Source organism: Aethalodelphis obliquidens, unplaced genomic scaffold (assembly GCF_003676395.1).
Source record: "Aethalodelphis obliquidens isolate GAN/ISIS:26980383/991018 unplaced genomic scaffold, ASM367639v1 scaffold14, whole genome shotgun sequence".
Taxonomy (NCBI): Eukaryota; Metazoa; Chordata; class Mammalia; order Artiodactyla; family Delphinidae; genus Aethalodelphis; species Aethalodelphis obliquidens.
In genome coordinates, this window is record NW_020837958.1 from 35,683,649 (window position 1) to 35,704,306 (window position 20,658).

At 36.1% G+C, this 20,658-nt stretch overlaps 1 protein-coding gene across 2 annotated transcripts in view; it reads right to left on the reverse strand.

The window, feature by feature from the left end:
- The window catches only part of IPO7 (importin 7), a 47,800-nt gene that overhangs the window by 20,794 nt on the left and 6,348 nt on the right, over nt 1-20,658 (reverse strand). For both annotated transcript variants that reach the window (XM_027115429.1, XM_027115427.1), the window contains exons 2-8: nt 12,631-12,712; nt 9,479-9,632; nt 8,189-8,347; nt 4,593-4,749; nt 2,723-2,812; nt 433-527; nt 227-311 (exon numbers count right to left, since the gene is read on the reverse strand). In XM_027115429.1, the coding sequence (XP_026971230.1) occupies nt 227-311; nt 433-527; nt 2,723-2,812; nt 4,593-4,749; nt 8,189-8,347; nt 9,479-9,632; nt 12,631-12,712 (822 nt within the window). The remainder of the gene's footprint in view (nt 1-226; nt 312-432; nt 528-2,722; nt 2,813-4,592; nt 4,750-8,188; nt 8,348-9,478; nt 9,633-12,630; nt 12,713-20,658) is intronic.

A 20,658-nucleotide genomic window follows, 5' to 3' on the forward strand; every position in this document is an offset into this window, starting at 1 on the left:
TACATATCACAAGGTATAACGCCCATAAATGGAAGCTTGTCGATGTTCTCAATAATTTAAGAGTGTAAGGAGGTCCTGAGACCATAACATTTGAGAACTACTACAGTGTTCAAAATGTTAAAGACTGCTACATGCAATCTTTGAATGCCAAAGAAACTAGAAATAAGCAAGACAAATTAACATAATAGTGTCATGTTTCTACTTGGAAAAATTATCTTAGACTTACCTGTTGGACACCAACAGCAAATGCCTTCAGAAATACTTCAGCAAATTCATTATACTCCTTGGAAACATTGCCAGGGCTTCCATATCTAAAAGAACATTCAAATGCCCATCATGTCTTCATAATGCTTTATATCAGCACTTATAAAAAAAAAAAACAAATTCTTGAAAAAAATAAACTCAAATTATCATATATTGAGAAATGTGTACCTTTCAAAAAGCCTTGCTAAGATATGTAAAGCCCACTTCTTACATTTCCACCATGGTAACTCAGGTCTATCATCTTCTTCAACTTGAAGTGTTTCCTTTAAAGAGACATTTATTTAATGATAGACAATACAATCTAAAAGGAATAGTGTGAGTTCAGAACAGACTCACAAAAACATGAATCCTCCTCCAATGATGGCCTTTCATAATAAAAGGCTAGAACAGGAAAAGTATTAACCCTTATTTAAATATAAGAGACACTTCACTTCACTACTTAGTTACAAAGGACATGCTTTCTCAAAGTCTTATAAAGTTTAAACTCAAACATTTTAGTCAAGATCCAAATAATATAAATCAGAGTCATGGCAAGTAGCTTAAACTAGTTCAAATCAAAAGGGCATGAAAAATTTCATTTTAGAAATCCAGTTTCAAAAATATTAGTATACATACATAAATATGTATGTATGAGAATGTTCATTTACAAAACCATTTGTAACAGAAAAAAACTGCCAAGAACTAAACATTCATTAACAAGGGGATGTTTAATTATGCAACATCCATTAAGAGAATGAATTGGTTCATTATATATTGACCTAAGACATCCATGACATATTTTTAAGTTAAGACAGAGAAATGAGACTGTGGAACAACCAAAACTCCCATACACTGCCAGTGAGAGCGGTGGTACAACCACTTTGGAAGTTATTTATAAAGTTAAACATATACATTCATAGCAGCCTTATTTGTAATCTTAAAATCTTAAAACCACCCAGATGTCCATCAACTTGTAAATAAATAAACTGTAGTATATTCATACAATGGGGTACTACTTGTCAATAAAAAAGAACAAACTACCATAGCACAACATGAATATATCGTAATATTAAGCAAAAGAAGGTAGATACAAAAAATTACCTTTTTATTAGATTTTAGATTTAGGTGAAGTTAATCTATGGTGCTAGAAATGAGAATGGTGATGGTAGGGATGACCAGACCCAGCCACCAGCAAACATTCTAGGTGATGGTTACTCTGGTGAATATGACTCTCATAACCTACTGAACTGTTTACTTATATGTGCATGTTTATGATTACAAATTATACCAAAAAAGGTGCAGAATGTAAGTATGAAAACTCTTAAAGCTGTATTTTATACCTATTAAATGTGTACAGAAAATAACACATCAAACTAGTTTCCCACGGAACGCAAGAAACGTCCTATTTATTTCTTCTGCATTTTTTTTAAATAAAAATTTGAGCAATAAACTACAAAACAGTAGGCTGGTCTCACTTATCTCACTAATAAAATTATGTTGGATAAATTACACAACCCTTCCATGTCTCTGTTTAAAATAAATTCAGAAGGAATTATTTTGAGGATTAAATAAGCAAAGTATATAAAAGTACTTAAAACACACTAGGGATTCAGGCATTGTAAATTTCCTACCTCTCTAGAAAACTAGATAATAAAGAAAAATTGTGGTTATTTTAAAAATCGTTATTATATGTGAAAAAAATAACATAGTTGGACAACTCTGTATGTACTACTGGAAGCCGCTGAATTGTACACTTTAAAATTGTAAATTTTATGGTATTTGAGTTATAGCTCTATGAAGTTGTTATTTAAAAAGCAAGTAATATAACTAACTACAAAGTTTGACCAACTTGTAAATCAAGTTCTACCCCTGTTCATGCATGTCTAACAAATTATTAGCCTAAAATCCAGCTATAGGCTCTTTGTTCCTTTTTGAGAAATAATTGATATTGTTATTAGTTTAATGTATAAACATAATGATTTGACATATGTATATACTGTGAAATGACTACCACAGTTAAATTTTAGAAGATGGTGAAAAGGTACAAACTTCCCGTTGTAAGATAAGTAAGTCCTGGGGATGTAATGTAAACACGGTGTCTATAGTTGAAAATACTATATTGTTTATCTGAAGGTTGCTAAGAGAATAGATCTTAAAAGTTCTCATTACAAGAAAAAAAATTTCTAACTATGTCAGGTGACATATGTTATGAACTCAATTAAAAGCTGAAGAAACAGAATTAGGATGGAATAAACAAAGATATAATACAAGCACTTAATAATATACAAAATAACCCTTTACAATTTTTCACTTAATATATTCACATATGTAAACAAATGAAATGGTGTCTCTATCTAGAAAAATCTGCCTCACAAATAACATAAATTCACAAAGAATGTTTTAGGAAATATCAGTTAAAATTCTCAAAAGGTAACTAAATATTTAAGCTTAGTGATATAAGAAATACACAGAGACTTACATTAGGTACATCCCTGTTCACAACCGTCTTTAAAATTTCTATCCATTCTGTCAGGTTCTGTTGGTTTATCAGCTCCAGTGGTAGTGTATACTAAATTAAAATCAAGAATCAATATTTTAAAATCCTTACAAAAGAAAATCCAACTTCCTTTTACTCATCACAAAACCTACAAAAAGTACTTCATTCAGTCCACATTTCCTCTTTCAGTACATAGGCAAATTTCTCATCTGGCTGATTTGGTTAGTTATGTACAATGGTGAACTGTGGCACCGATAGTGGGCATCCTTGTCTTATTCCCAAATTACTGGGAATGTATCTGATTTTCACCATGAGGTATATTTATTGTGATTTCTAGTGAACATTTTTTTTTTTTTTTTGCGGTACGCGGGCCTCTCACTGTTGTGGCCTCTCCCGTTCCAGAGCACAGGCTCCGGACATGCAGGCTCAGCGGCCGTGGCTCTCGGGCCTAGCCGCTCTGCGGCATGTGGGATCCTCCCGGACCGGGGCACAAACTCATGTCCCCTGCCATCGGCAGGCAGACTCTCAATCCCTGCGCCACCAGGGAAGCCCTCTAGTGAACATTTTTTATCAAGGTAAGGAAATTTCTATTCCAGGATTCTTAAGTATTTTTGTTTTGTTTTGTTTTAAAGCAGAAATGGTTATTAAATTTTATCAAATACTTTATCTGGCATCCTTAAAGATTGTTTACAGGTCTCTCTTTTCGTGTAATATAAAAGTTAATCACAAAAACTGGTTTTTTACTCTTGATCCATTCCTGTGTTCCTGGGATAAATCGCATCACTTAATAGGCTCACAACATCAATATCCTATTTAGGATTTTAGGACCTCTATTTTCACAAATGAGACAGTACTATATTTTGATTTCAAGGTATGCTAGTCTCAAAAAATTAGTTGGGTCCTATGCCCTAGAATAATTTATAAAAAGAACTTATTTTTATAATCTAGAAGTTGTGATCCTACCAGTTAGAGGGAAAACAATTAAAAAACAGTACATTGTCTATCCAAATCATTTTTTAAAAAATTATATAAGAAGCAGCCATTAGAAAGATATTAGATTATCTTTAAAGATCTAGCAAGGGCATGAAAAATCCAACCAAACAATGGAGTGAGTCAGTTATAATAATCTTAGTGGAAATAAAGTCAGAGGTCTATTTAAATGAGATTTAAAAAAAAATAAGTAATGGCATGAATTGAACCAAAGGTCCTGGTGGATGAGATGAATCTTTCTTTGGCTATGTGGCACAAAAAGAGCCAGAATTTTAATCCAAATCAAAAACTCTGTTTCATAAGTAATTATAGTCCACTGAGACTATAGACACAACCATTTCTTTAGTGAGATCTTTTATCCCAGGAAGATTTAGAACAATATACAAAGATAATAAGGCCCATTACAGTGTGCCAGTCAAGCCCACAGTATTAGTATTTTTGTATCAACTTAGGAATAGGTTTTGTAATTACTGCGACAATCTATGCATATTTGGCATAACAGAGCACACGTTAGATGTAAACTCTAATCCAGTAAACTGATTTTCAGACTTGTGAATTCTTAAGGTGAAAGACATAAGAAAATTTTACTAATTTTGTAAATAGTATTAGATGGTTTAAGAGAACTTAAGATTGCCCACTTATAAATTAAGATTTATTAGAGCTATTTGTGTATTTGGCAAAGTATGCTTGGTTAGACTTTAATGTATTTGTAATTTTGGCAATTTATATTTGACTAGCAATTTATCCACTTAATGTAGATTTTCAAGTGAAATTATTATTCAGATGCTGAAATTCTTTATCATTGTTTAAGGTGGCAAATGATAGACTGACTTTACATATAAAAACTACTTTATAAAATTACCTGAACAAGAGCATAGAAGATCTTGAAAATCTGTTTCTGGATGAGGACAGATTGATCAGACTGATCAGAAAGAAGCTGGATAAAACGGTCCTTTAGAACTGGCAGGAAATGTTGCATTGCTGCTACCAATGGACTCCGTTCCTCTGGTTTCTTATACCTTTGGGTAGGAATACAAACTAATTCTGTGAGAATTTATTCATAATTATATACATACATATAGATAGATAGGTAGGTAGATATATATATATATACATATCTATTATATATATATTTATATCTTATATAATGAAATATAAATTTAAACTACTTGTCTGTTCATACAAATATAAGCAAATACTTTCTAAGCAATTTTATATTCCTAGAAAGAAGAAAAACCTATTATGGAATCAAACCACAGGCAAAAAGCAACTTGAAAAAAACCTCAAATAATAGTATCTAAAATTTACTGAGCATTTATTATGAGGTAAATAATCTTCAAGGCCCCATTAGTATTCTCACTTCTATAGTTGAGGAAACTGAGGGACAGAGAATTTAAGTATCTTTCCCAGTACAGACATCTAGGTATGAACCTCAGCAGATTCAGGATCTGCCCTTTAACCACCTCACTATGCCATCTGTAACTGTGAATACTGATACAACTGAGGAGCTACAACAATTTGGTTTTTAAACATTAGCAGCTGATCAATATAAAATTGATTACATATAACCATCCTTAAGTAATTTACATACAAAGTGCATTAAGGCAGAAGTGGCATCTATAAAGCAGAAAATATTCTATTTCTAAAAGCACTATAAATCAGAAGTTCTTTGGTAACCTTTTGGCAACAAAACCTGACCTCAACAGGCTATTTATGATCTCTATTTATCCCATCTGGAGTGAATATTCACATATTTTATATCAGATATAATAATAATATGTTTGATCCCTGGGTACTGGTACATAGGAGTGTATTATGTGAACCTTGTTACCTTCCTAAAATCTGAAAAATCCTAAATTCTGAATCACATTTTGCTCCAAGGATACGAGTGAAGAATAGCTAATTGAGACATTCCCCCATATAGATTCCTTAGCATTTTAACAGTATTGTTAAAAAGTCTGTTGGCTTTTTTTTTTTTAATTTTTAAATAATTGATTTTCCCTACCAGACTCCAGTTTTATCTACCGGTAGCCTTTTTGAAGGGAGAAAATGTATCTAAGAATGGAGTATCTTAGCACAGTTTTAAAAGGTAGACACTCTTAAAAGACTGGATTGTTTTTTCCTACTGGGAGAAATGAGAAGCAAAGTAAATTGCCAAGAATAAAAAACACCAAGAGAAATGGTCACGCTAATAATGACTGAGATTATTAAACAATTAACTGACAGATTTCTAAATATTATTTAATGTGCTGAGAAATTACACTTAGCATACACTTTAAAAGGTTACCTGTACATTTCTTTGAGTCAATAAAGCAATAACAATTTACAAAAGGAAGCCATTTGCACTCTCCAATCTGATTAGACAAACTATATTAATTACTGACAATATTATCTTTTAACAATAAAGGTGAGGACTATATTATATTATGCACCTCTCTCCATTATCCAACCCAAGTGATCACCCACATTAAGAGGGCTTGAATACCCATTCCATGTTAGATATTATTCTCTCCTACCTCCTTCTCTACACTGAGTAGTGGACTGGAAGTTGGGTGGTACCATATCCAAACTAATGGGTATGAAAGTAATTTACGCAAGGAAACAAATATTATTTCATACGACCTGAAAGTTCCTGAAAGCGTGAAAATGTGACACTAATAAAAGCCTAGGGAGTGATCAAGATGGTGGAGGAGTAGGATGTGGAGCTCACCTCCTCCCACCAATAAAAGTCTACTACCACAAGGCTGCAGTGTGTCAAACTGGTGAACCATACTCACAGGAATCCTCAAATACTAGCCCATCACTGTTCTGTTAAAAAAAAGTCAACGGTTCATCATGTAAAAGATCACATACAAATCCCCCATCATGGCATTCAAAACCCTCTTTTAACACAGTCCCAATTTACCAATTCAAAATGATCCCCCTCTACCACCAAAAAAAAAAAGAAGACAAAATGATCCCCGATTTCAACAGAAGTTATCCATACCATTTAGTGGTCTCCTCACTACCCACTAAAGACAGTGTCACATTTCCACCTCTGTACCTTTCTTTCTTTGCTCATACTATTCCATGTGGTGTGAGATGCATTCCTCTTCAAATGTTCCTTCTATGCTCCTTCACCTGACAAGCATTTCCTGAGGATCTATGCTCCTGAAGGCCATCACAACTTCCAATTTCTCCATGAATTTTCTTAGAACTGCTTCAGTCCACACAGATCCCTTGTGAACACGCTGTGCTCCACAATCGAACACTAGCTGAAAATGAACTGTAATTCCAACACTGTAGCAGCCTATGTCTCCCATTTTAAAAATCCCTGTCATACTCTCTCCTGCTAAGATTAAGGACAGGAGAGACAAACCTCCTCCATGACAATGACAGCTTATTACTGTTATTCTCTCTCAGTTTAGTCACTCACTTACCAGAACTACAACTGGCACTCTGACAGAGGTTGGAGCAACAGCTGGAACATTCCTTAGCAGGAAGATGGGTAGCTGGTGGGAACACAAGAAAACACCAGTACCAATGCTGTAAATGGTTTATTTCTCTCCTGCTCAGAACAAAAGCAGCAGTTCATCAGCTACTTTGAGTTGGGACCCAAAAAGGGTATTGGAGGCTAACTACAAGTCCCAGAATTAGAGGGCTCACAATGGCATCTGTGTAGCTGTTAGGGCTGGAAATAAAGCCACCATCATGGTGTAAGTGTTCCTTCCTCATAATTTGCTAATATCAAAACTTTCAAGTGCCTACCAATTTCATTACTTTCACCACACACTTAAAAGAAAATCTCTGCAACATTTGGCTTACTACTTTTAGTGCTATACCTCAACTTCCAAGGTTAGATTTTTTTCTGATCCTTAAGCCCAGGTCTAAAATGATCCCTAAATCTTTCTTACTGATACCAATTACTTACATGAACTATAATTTGCTCAAGTATGCCAACACTGAAGCAGATGACTATGAATCCCTCAAACACAATGATTAAAAATGATCATATGAAATTCCAACATATTCTTCTTAAAAAATTAGAGGTAGGTTCTTGAAACTTCACAAGAACCCAAATTAAGATAAAAATTCAAAGAAAGGCAGAATAAAGAGCTCTAATGATCAATGTACTTTGACTCCCTTCACATCTTAAAACCTTATCTTTAGGCCTTTTATTGCCACAAATTGAGGAGCCTATATTGAGAAGTTAGGGATAACTTGGGTTTTGAACAGGGAAACAGATCATGATTAAGAAAAAAGGGCACAAGGAGTTTCATAGTTGAATCAACAGAAGAGACTGCAGAATTAAAACAAGAATGCTATTTCAAAAGGAAGACACAATTAAAATCAACATGTAATTCACTAACTTTAGTATATATACCAAATGAAATTTCAAGATGTTCAAACCAATTAGCTTAAATTTCCCAAGCCTTTTCTACTTCTCAAAACTCTACAGGAATTGAGAGAGATACTTACTCATAATTTTTCACAAGCTGATAGAGGCAAAGAAGAATTCCTAGCCAACATGCACTGTTATCAGACTGAAGGTAAAAGCCAATTTTGTCCACAATGGCAGTCCAGCGACTCGGATAATCATGCTTAATGATATGATGAATGCATGTAGTAAGCTGTACCCTAAAAGTCAAAAATAAACAATAAGGAGGAAGAAATGCTACCTCAAGTTTTGTTAACTCATATAAAGAAAAAGGCTGTTTAGACAAAAATAAGTAAGTCACTAAGCAAAAACTGTTACTACTGACTCAAAAGAAACCCAACAATGTTACAAATGCAAGTGATTTTATTTTTATTTTTCATCCCCATCATCAACTGACAGGTTTCATTTAGAACATCAACTATTCTCATTAAAAATTCTACAAAATCGGGCTTCCCTGGTGGCACAGTGGTTGAGAGTCCGCCTGCTGATGCAGGGGACACGGGTTCGTGCCCCGGTCTGGGAAGATCCCACATGCCGCAGAGCGGCTGGGCCCGTGAGCCATGGCCGCTGAGCCTGTGCGTCCGGAGCCTGTGCTCCGCAATGGGAGAGGCCACACAGTGAGAGGCCTGCATATCGCAAAAAAAAAAAAAAAAAAAAAATCTACAAAATCAAGGGTCAGGACAGGAACAAAGACGCAGATATAGAGAATGGACTTGAGGACACAGGGAGAGGGAAGGGTAAGCTGGGACAAAGTGAGAGAGTGGCATGGACTTATATATACTACCAAATGTAAGCTAGTGGGAAGCAGCCGCATAGCACAGGGAGATCAGCTTGGTGCTTTCTGACCACCTAGAGGTGTGGGATAGGGAGGGTGGGAGGGAGACGCAAGAGGGAGGAGATATGGGGATATATGTATACATATAGCTGAGTGACTTTGTCATAAAGCAGAAACTAACACACCACTGTAAAGCAATTATACTCCAATAAAGATGTTAAAAAAAAATTCTACAAAATCATACACAACGAGCTTTCAAATATCAAAAGACTATACAATATAAAGTATATGACAGTATTCTATAACTTTCTATACCCTCTTTCATCTGATCATAGTATATTTCACAAGTTTTACATGAAGTTTTGGTTTTTAATAAATATAAACTGTAGCAAGAAAATAAAACAAAAAAGAATTCCCCTGTAACTGCATTTGTTAAGTTATGTGCCACAAAAAATGACAGATTTTTATGTTCTGAAAAGATCCCCTCTTCTGCATCCCTCCAAAGCCCGCAAATTATATATCTGCAACAAAGGTTAAGTTTAAAACATATACATACCTGATGAGCTCAGGAGAGTGGATAATGGCTTCTACAATATTTTCTCGAATACAATGTCGATCTTCTTCTGGAATAGTATAAGGGGATATATCCCCTGGTGCCGTTTCCCGATCAGGCCAATACTGTGTTATCATATTTTTCAAATAGATAACACCTAAAATATAGATCAATTTGACAAAAGAAAGTGAAAGCACTGTAAATATCCCTGTGTCTACACCTCAATTTATTTCTGTCAGACCAAACATTGCTAGGAAAGCTAACCCTTTAAAATCAAAATACTATACTCTATAATTTTAAAAGTTGATAAAACACAAGTTTAATGCTCAGCTACAGTAATCACCCACAAAGTTATTATTAAACATACAGTCTAAGAGAACTCTGCAAACTACAAACAAAATTGTTTTTACAACACATTTATACACAACACTTTTCATCCCTGTTTTCTGTAGGAAAGCTGTTTTACCAAATCCGCTTTCTAAATGAAGCCTCTAAAAACAAAACCACATACATATACCAAGTTTCTATAATTAATAACTCTGTTATACAGACTGAATGTATAACCCTAACCCCCTAACCAGAAACCCTAACCCCCAATGTGATGAGGGGATGAGGGCTTTAGTAGGGCGATCAGCTAATGAGGGCTCTGCCCTCACGAATGGGATTAATGCCCTTATAAGAGACCCTAGAGAGCTTCTTCCTCTTCTACCATGCGAGGGTCTATGAACCAGAAAGTAGGTCCTCGGAGACCAAATCTGCCAGTGCCTTAATTCTGGACTTCTCAGCCTCCAGAGCTGTGATAAATAAATTTGTTGTTTATAAGCCATCCAGTCTATGGTATTCTGTTAGAGCAGCTCAAAGTGACTAACACACACACAGGTTGTTATTTTTAATCATAGAAAAATTACAGTATATAAAGATTCTCAGTCAATAAATTTAAGTATTTCAATCATACACCACAATCATACCAATTCAAATTCGTGTTATTTTATGGGAGAATTTGCTATGTTCAAAAATTAGACTACTACCTTCTGTCAGTTATCATACTGCCACCTTGCACATTGCTAGCTCCTTCTGTCAGTTATCATACTGCTAGCCTGCACATTGCTAGTTAACTCTAACTGAACTAGCTTGGTAATAATGCTTTTTATCCTGACCCCTCCACCCAAATGAGAGAGAAAGAGAATCCTCGAACACAAATGTACAGAATGTATAGGAAAGGGAAATTATTCAAAATTAATTTCTAAATTCTGCAAAACACTGATTCTTCTCTGATTAGTAATTAACACTTACCTGGAGTCTTGTACCTATTCAAACAAGGATAACTGATACAAATATGATTTTTATATTCTACTTTGGTTTATCTTGGAAATTAAAATAATACCCCATCTTACAGCATTTCAAAAAAGATTACAACTACATATTAAAATATCCTTCAACAAAAGCTTTAAGATAACCTACATCTACAGTCAAGAACACTGATTCAGCATGTGGCACTGACATATTTCAGATTAATACTATTTTATTCTTTAGTTCCAAAACAGAACAAAGATAAAAATTAAGACTTGATATAGCCCCTATGTCTTCCAGATATAACCTCTGAGTATTTCTTTCCAACAAAATGCACAAAGGAAGTGAATATATATACTTATTTGTACACTTTTGATTCAGTATTTTTAAAAGTGTTTGCTTGAACAAAACACATAAACAGGTGAGAACTGCACTGAAAGAACCTCGTGATTCACAGTCTACTCCATCCAGAATGCTTGAGTTTTACTACAAAGACAGAATGAATGCATCTTTCAAAGTCTAGCAGATAAAACCACCATATACCATGTACTACAAAATATCATTCAATTATTACAAGGATGTAATAAATTTTAAAGTAATGATTATATTTTGAAAATTAGGACCAATTTCATAGTTTGGTTGCTTCTGGTTTTGTACATACTAATAAACAACTTTCTAGAATTTAATTTTGCTAATACACATAATCAAGTTTCTAATGTGTTAAGGTCCCTCCTAAATGCCAAATGCTTTCAACATCTTAGTAAAATTTTGAGATTTAAAGGCAAAGATTCTTATCTAAAAAAATAACTAAATGGGAAAATGTTAACTTCATTAGTAAAAAAGAACTGACAGTTAAAATAAACAAAGCGACCTTTTCCTATTTAACTAGAAAATTTTTTTAAAGATTTACTGCTGACCAGGGTTCCACAAAATTACTGTATTTTATAGGCACAAAAAATGTCCCATTTTTGTGCTACTTATATACCAATTTAAAAAAATCATAAACAACTTACATTGATTCATTCATTTACTGAGTACCTGCAGTGTGTCAGGCAATACCTTAGGCACTGGGAATACAATTGTTAATCAAACAGACCTGAGATTAAATTCCAACAACTGAGAAATGGTTCACTGCATATGGCACATTATTGTAAATTATTTAGCCATTAAAACATAACTTTTAAGATAAACACTATGTAGAGAAAAGGAATGTGCTTACTATACATTAAATATCGTAAGCAAAAAAAATTCTTTTAATAAAACTGGTGTAGGGAAAAAGAACAGCAAGAAATAACCCCAGAATATAACTGGTTTTTCTAGAATAGTAAGGTTATTGGCACTTTATATTTCCTATAAGAAATACATCTGCAAATAAATTAAACAACAAGCATTAAAGAGGTCAATTCCATTATTCTGCAGACTAACAGATGATATCAGGAGCAGTATGCCACATTTTCATAGACTCTGATACTGAGGGAATTACTCAATATTTTGTTGAAACTGGAACTAAGAAACAGTACCTTTTAAATGGTTAAAATAAAATAGTAAAAGCAAACAGCTGGAGGTTTGTATCTTAGAATCATCCATCATGGAAGAAAACAGGGAATATGGAGACTCTTTCAATAAACCCCATCAATTTCTCCTTCCAGCTTCTTTTTTAATTCAGTGAAATATCACATTCCTTTAAACTCTGTCACCAGATATCAAGGCACTTGTGGCAGTTTGTAGTAAACACAAGGGAGCAAACCAATTTTCAGTGAAGAAAATCACTGAAGGGCCTTCCCAGGATACTTCTGCTACTCAACTATGAACCTTTGAAATGATATTATTTACATATATCCAAGAAAATAATTCAGGAAACTTGCCTGCCTGTCTCACAGGTAAATCCAGTTGTTCCGACATAGTAATCTGAAGCAGTGTTGAAACAAAATTCAGAGACTTGTGTGCCTACAAATAAAAAAATACATTTTAAATTTCTGCAAATAAATATTCTCAGTACTCTATTTCACTGCTTGGCTGGCACAAAAGGCTCTCCTCCACAAGTTGATTCCAGCCTTATTTCCTATCACTCACATATAAGGAACTCAAAAAATTCAGTAACCTAACTCCTAAAACTTTTGTATGTTTGCATTTGCCTGTGTACCATTGCACTTCTGACCTACACTGGTGGCAGCAGCTCAAAAACAGTGTCTTTTGTGATACCTATTTCCTCAATTCAGTAATAATTTCTCCAGAGACATTCTATGAAGTGGCTAGACAAAAATTAAATAAGTAAAAATTAACAGCCTGAGGGGTGGTTTCCAAGGTGCTAATAACGTTTCTTTCTTTTTTTAAAAAATCATTTATTTATTTAATTATTATTTTGGGCGGGGGGGGCTGCGTTGGGTCTCTGTTGCTGCGCGCGGGCTTTCTCTAGTTGTGGCAAGCAGGGGCTACTCTGCGTTGCGGTGCGTGGGCTTCTCATTGCAGTGGCTTCTCTTGTTGCGGAGCACGGGCTCTAGAGCATAGGCTCAGTAGATGTGGCGCACAGGCTTAGTTGCTCCGAGGCATGTGGGATCTTCCCAGACCAGGGCTTGAACTCACCATGTCCCCTGTGTTGGCAGGCAGATTCTTAACCACTGCACCACCAGGGAAGTCCGACGTTTTATTTCTTAACACGTCTGTTTTATAAAAGTGTGTCCAGTTTGTGAAAACTAATCAACTGTATCCTCACGATCACTTTTCTATATGCATATTTCAATAGGAAATTTAAATGAAGAGCTTTGAACATACAATAAAAGTAGGATACAAACTATACGATAATTTAGCAAATATATTTACATGAATATACAATGCAACATATACAGAAAACAAGGAAATACACCAAAAATGCTAATAAGTTGTCTGGGATGGTAAGATTATAGAGGAACTATTGTATATGTTATTTTCTATTATCCAAATTTTATGCTATGATCCTGGGTTACTTTCATTAATAGTATAAAAGTTATTTAATAATTCCTAAATTTGCCATATTTGATTTTGATTTATTAATAAAGAACTGAAATCTCTTCTCATATGTGTTCTCATTCCCTCTCCCCCAATATAACCATTTCCTATAATGTTATCTCCTCCTTCCAGCCCAAGTTTTAGTATTTTTCTGCATGTGTTCGCATGGACACTAGTGATTTTTATTTTAGTTTCTTCCTTACAGACTTTTTTTTTCATATCTTTATTGGAGTATAAATGCTTTACAATGTTGTATTAGTTTCTGTTGTACAACAAAGTGAATCAGCTATATGTATACATATATTCCCATATCCCCTCATCCCTCTTAAGCCTCCCTCCCACCCTCCCTATCCCATCCCTCTAGGTCATCACAAAGCATCGAGTTGATCTCCCTGTGCTACTCAGCAGCTTCCCACTAGCCATCCATTTTACATTTGGTAGTGTATATATGTCAATGCTACTCTCTCATGCATTCTACAAACACATTCTTAGAAACAGAAAAATTTCCCTTTGGATATAAAAAAATGTCTTTCACATTAGACCCAGAGTGATACTTTGCTCATTCAGTCACTCCAAAAATTATTTATTTAGGTGTTCTTGGTGCAAAACACTATGCTAGGAGCTGAAAATACAAGGTTGAACGAGACAATGAGTCTCCATGACCTCATGGAAACTTAACAGTGAAGGAAAACAAGACAAACAGGTAACTGCCATAAAGTATAATGGAAGAAACAGAAAACACTATGGAAGAATCAAAAGTAGAACCTCCTAACCCAGAAGTAATGCTTAAATTTAAGACCTGGACAGGAGCAGTTAGATCAAAGGGAGGAATTTACCCTTTCCAGTACTCCAAATAGATCTGAACACAGTTAACCATTATCACTTTCATGAAACACCCTTCCACCTACATAGTTCATACACCACTCTTCCTGGTATCTTCTCAGGCTCCTTTGCTTGCTTCTCATTCTATGTACAAATGCTAGAACGTGGTGCCAGAACTCAGTCACAGGCCATCTTTTCTGCTCCCTAGCTGATTTCATCCAACTCCTGTCTTTAAATACTATCTATAAATCAAATATGTCGTTTCCAGTCCAGGACACTCTAACAGACCTATTTAACATCCCTACCTTCATTGTCTCATAGGATTCTCAGACTTACTATGTTCAAATCATTTTTTTCCCCTAAAAGCTGTGACTCTACTTCCTTGTACCACCTCTCCCAACCCTTGTCATCACCATCCTCACAGTTATTCATGTCTGAAAACTGAATGTCATCTTTAATACTTCCCTCTTTTTTACCCCAATACAATATATCAGGCCCTATCAATTCTACATACAAAATGCTTGTATAATTATTATATCCACTTTCTCCATTCCCATTATCACCAACATAGTCCAAGTGACTATCATCTCTCTTGATGTAGCCATCTGCCCCCCCAACCATTCTCTATTTAGCAGCCAATAATCTTTAAAATTGTAAACTAATCCCCTTTAACCAAACCTTTTAACAATTTTCTACTCTATCTCCTAAAGCCTAAAAGGCCCTGTGTTATCTTGCTCCTGCCTATACCTTCAGCCTCATTTAAAGAAACCTTCTCGGGCCTTCCCTGGTGGTGCAGTGGTTAAGAATCCACCTGCCAATGCAGGGGACACGGGTTCGAGCCCGGGTTCAGGAAGATCCCACATGCCATGGAGCAACTAAGCCCATGCACCACAACTACTGAGCCTGTGCTATAGAGCCCGCGAGACACAACTACTGAAGCCCGCACGCCTAGAGCCCGTGCTCCACAACAAGAGAAGCCAATGCAATGAGAAGCCCTCGCACAACAAGGAAGACCCAAGGCAGCCATAAATAAATAAATAATAAAGAAACCTTTTCACCCCCCACTGCCCCACCTTAGCAGCCTTCTTTAGGTCCTTTCAACAATACACATTACCCCATTGCAGAGTCTTTGTACATGCTGTGACTTTCTACCTACAACACTTCTCTCTACTGCTCCACCAGAGTTAACTGGTCCACAGCTTCACATTCTTTGGGTCTCAGTTTAAACATTTCCTTAGAGAAGCATTTCCTCACTGATCACACTAGGGCTAAGCAGGGCTCCCTATTACTCTCATAAGCTCCAAGGTATTTTTACTTCATAATACTTATTACATATTTGTAATTATTACATTTGTAGCTGGTTTTATGTCTGCCTCTCCTATTAGACTTTAAGCTCCACTGAGAATAAGGACTTTACTGTATACCCAGTTCCTCATATGTTTGACATTCAAAATACTCAACAAATTTATTGAAAGAATAACAATGAATCAACAAGAAAAGGGGCTTTGGAAGCAGTTCTGATCACCTAGGGGCTGTGCAGAGTGAAAAAGCATATTTATATTTTTAGACCGATGAGCCCACAAAGACCACTACTATGTCACTTTTTAGGCCATTAATATTACAGTAGGGGGCTTCCCTGGTGGCGCAGTGGTTGAGAGTCCGCCTACTGATGCAGGGGACACAGGTTCGTGCCCTGGTCCAGGAAGATCCCACATGCCGCGGAGCAGCTGGGCCCATGAGGCATGGCCGCTGAGCCTGTGCGTCCGGAGCCTGTGCTCCGCAACGGGAGAGGCCACAACAGTGAGAGGTCCGCGTACCGCCAAAAAAAAAAAAAAAAAAAAAAAAAAAAATTACAGTAGGTATCTTGTCTCCCGCATCAAATTGTGAACTCCTGGAATGAACTGCTAGAATCAGACAGTTATAAACATAAGTGATGTCACTTCCTACATTTTTAACTCTTGAGCAAGTTTGATTCAGCAAATCTAACTCTTAATTACCAAGTCAGTATAACAAAATCTACTTCACAGGATAGCTCTAAGGAATAAACACGGAAAGTATTTTGGCAAATATCAAGACATAACAAATGGGGAGTTCCCTGGTGGCCTGGTGGTTAGGATTCCGAGCTTTCACTACCATGGCCCGAGTTCAATCCCTGGTTGGGGAACTGAGATCCCACAAGCCGCGCAGTGTGGAAACACACACACACACACACACACACAAAGAATTAGTACAAGTGGACAAGACAATCCTACCACAAAACAATATATGCAATACACCAAAGCACTGGTCAAGATGGGGGGAAAAAATGGAACACAGTGCTGGTAGACGTATAAAACGGTACAACCATTTTGGAAAACTGGCAGTATCTGACATGCACCTATCTTACAACCTAGCAATTTCCCCCTTATATATCCAAGAGAAATAAGTGCTTATGTTCACAATAATACCTGTCCATTAACAAGTGAATGTATAAACAAACTGTGGTACAATTCATACAATGAAATACTATACAATAAATTAAAAAAATAAAACCAACCTACAGAACCAAGCAATAATACAGATCTCAAAAATATGTTGAGAAAGAAGCCAGACTATATCACATACTATGTGATTCTATTAATGTGAAGTTTAACGACAGGCAAATCCAAGTTATAGTTAACAGAAGTCAGAAAAATGATAACCTGAAGACAAGTCTGAAGAGAAAATTCTAGGCCAATGGAAATGTTTTATCTATCTTATCTATCTTCCTACCTACCTACCTATCTTAATCTAGATGGTGGTACCTAGGTAAAAGCTGACTGAGCTGTACATATTTTTGAGCTCTGTGTTATATGTAAATTAACCCTCAATTAAAAGAAAAAGCCAACAACACTACTTTTACTTGAATATTCTCAGCATTATTCATAAAAAAGTAGAAACAACCCAGATGTCCATCAACTGATGAATGGATAAGCAAAATGTGGCATATCCATACATTCATGTAACGTTATTCAGTAATAAAAGGAATGAAGTACTGACACTTGGTACAACATGTGTCAACCTTAAAAACATTATGCTGTGTGAAAGAAGCCAGTCACAAAAGACTACAGATGGTATGATTTCATATATATCAAATGTCCAGAATAGGCAAATCTATGAGCAAAAAGTAGCCTAGAGGGCTTCCCTGGTAGCACAGTGGTTGAGAGTCCGCCTGCCGATGCGGGGACACGGGTTCGTGCCCCGGTCCGGGAACATCCCACGTGCCGTGGAGCGGCTGGGCCCGTGAGCCACGGCAACGGGAGAGGCCCGCGTACCGCAAAAAAAAAAAAAAGTAGCCTAGGACTGGAGGTGTAGGGCGGAATTAGGAGTAACCGCTTAATGGTATGGGGTTTCCTTTAGGGGTGATAAAAATGTTCTAAAGTTTGTAGTGATGGATGCATAACTGTGAATACACTAAAAATCACTGAACTGGATACTAAAGTGGCTAAAATCAATAAATTTATTTTAAAAAATCAACAAAACTAAACACTGAAAACAAGCACTTAGTTTATTACCCTATTATTTTAGGTCACTTTGAATGCCTTCATAAACAAACCAGCATAAACCCAAAAAGTACAACTGACCAAAAAAAAAAAAAAAAAAGTTACTTTCAGACAACAGAGCTAGACTAATGGTAAGAAAGAAAGGATATTTCTGTCAGCAGGAATAGCACAAGCAATCTCAACCTCGGACATCTATCTACTGGCCTCATCCAGCTGAAATCCCTAGTGCAGGTAGCCTTGTATTCTCCCTAAGAAGGTAACAAATGGACTTAAATTAGTACTAAATATTAAAAATCAGGTTCTCAAGAAAATTGAGACAGAAAGTAGGTTCGTAATCACTTAAGACTGGGATGGGGATTAACTACAAACTGCAAAGAGGCATCTTACTGGAATAATGGAAATGTTCCAAAACTGGATTGTGGTAATAGTATTATCTACCAAAAATCACTGATTCCACTTAAAACAGGTAAAGTTTACGATATGTAAATTATACCCCAATAAAGTTTAAAAACGGGAGAAAAGCCCCATGGATCTGTACAATTATAAAACACAGGACAAATAAAGATATACACTAACTATACAAGTTAGGAAAAAACTCTTTCAAGCATTGGGTAATCTCTAACAACTTTCTGGCATTCTTGGATATAGCAAACTATCACATATTTAGAAGAATTCCTATCACATATTAACTATTACTATATTTATTAACTATCATAAATTTAAAGGTCTTCATGTTTTACACTATAAAAAATAAATTTAAGTAAAAATATCACTAGCATCAATTTTTATCACAAAGTTTGGCAAACACTGATTAGGCTTGAGAAAATGCTACAATAAATCTTTTATTAGTCAAAGTATCTGGCTTCTAGCAGTCAGAGAACCAGGAGAAATTAAGCAACAAATGGGTCATTATATATCATTAAGTAGAGCTAGAACTGCTAATACTCAGGTTTAAAAGCTGCTCACCATAACACAAAACTACCTTTCCAGACAACTTCTTACCTTCTCATGATCTGTCATCATGCCAAATAATTCAACGTTCATCCTTAACCCACCTCATCAAAATTCTTCAATAGCCCCAACTCCATCTCCATCTCCTTTAACTCCACTCCACTTACTAGTACTTACAACATGCCAGATACGACAGAGATAAAAGATCACCACTCTAAAGTAGGTTGGGAAATTAATTCTAATTAGACTGACAGGTAAGTATTTTAGTTAGACCCTAAAGGATTTAAACCCACAGAGATGGAGAGAAAAGATTTTTAAAAGGAAAAGAAGTATGGGTTATGTTAAAGAGATTACTAGAAAAATGAAAGAAAACAGTGGAAGACAAAAATGAATAGGTAGAGACTTCCCTGGTGGCGCAGTGCTTAAGAATCCGCTTGCCAATGCAGGGGACACGGGTTCTAGCCCTGGTCTGGGAAGATCCACATGTCACGGAGAAACTAAGCCCGTGCACCACAAATACTGAGCCTGTGCTCTAGAGCCCATGAGCCACAACTACTGAGCCTGTGAGCCTCAACTACTGAAGCCCATGTGCCTAGAGCCCGTGCTCTGCAACAAGAGAAGCCACCGCAATGAAAAGCCCGCGCACCGCAACAAAGAGTAGCCCCTGCTCGCCACAACTAAAGAAAGCCTGCGAGCAGCAACAGAGACCCAATGCAGCAAAAAATAAAAATAAATAAATCTATAAAAATTATTCTTTAAAAAATGAATAGGTATATTGTGACCACATCAAGATCCATTAAGTGTGCACTTTTTTTGCAAGTTTTTACATGATCAGATCTATGCTGCAGGAAGAATAAGGTCCTGAAGCAGTATGAAGAATATAATTCTAGGATAGATGACTATTAAAACATTACAAGGGCTTCACTGGTGGCGCAGTGGTTGAGAGGCCGCCTGTCAATGCAGGGGACGCGGGTTCGTGCCCCGGTCCGGGATGATCCCACATGCCGCGGAGCGGCTGGGCCCATGAGCCATGGCCACTGAGCCTGCGCGTCTGGAGCCTGTGCTCCGCAACGGGAGAGGCCACAACAGTGAGAGGCCCGCGTACCATAAAAGAAAAACAAAAATTACAAGTAGAAAATTATTATTACAACAGGTAATAATAGGCCTGAAAAACTTCTACTCCACAGGTAGCTCCCCTTACTCCCCAAAATAAGTCAAACTACAAAAGAAAAAAAAAACGAAAGACATACATATCACATAAATAAATTTCCCCTGACCCTACTACCTTTTTAACCTACAAACTTATTCCTACCCCCTTACTAGCATTTCACTCACTAACCCTGTAATCAGAAATTTTCTCCAAGGTTGCCAATATTTTTAAAGTTCCCCTCCCCTGCCCCCACCAAACTCATTTTGCTTTAACTTCCTTCATTTAGAAATATCAACAACGCTTTCTTTTTCTAACAGCTTTTTTACTTATTACAAAAGGAATTCATGTTCACTGGTAGAAAATTTATGAAATTTATTTATGGAACAAGGAAACTAAACCTACAACCAATTTTCTTACTTGAAATTCCTTTTCTTGGCGCCCTTTGGCTTTTCTGCACAATTCTC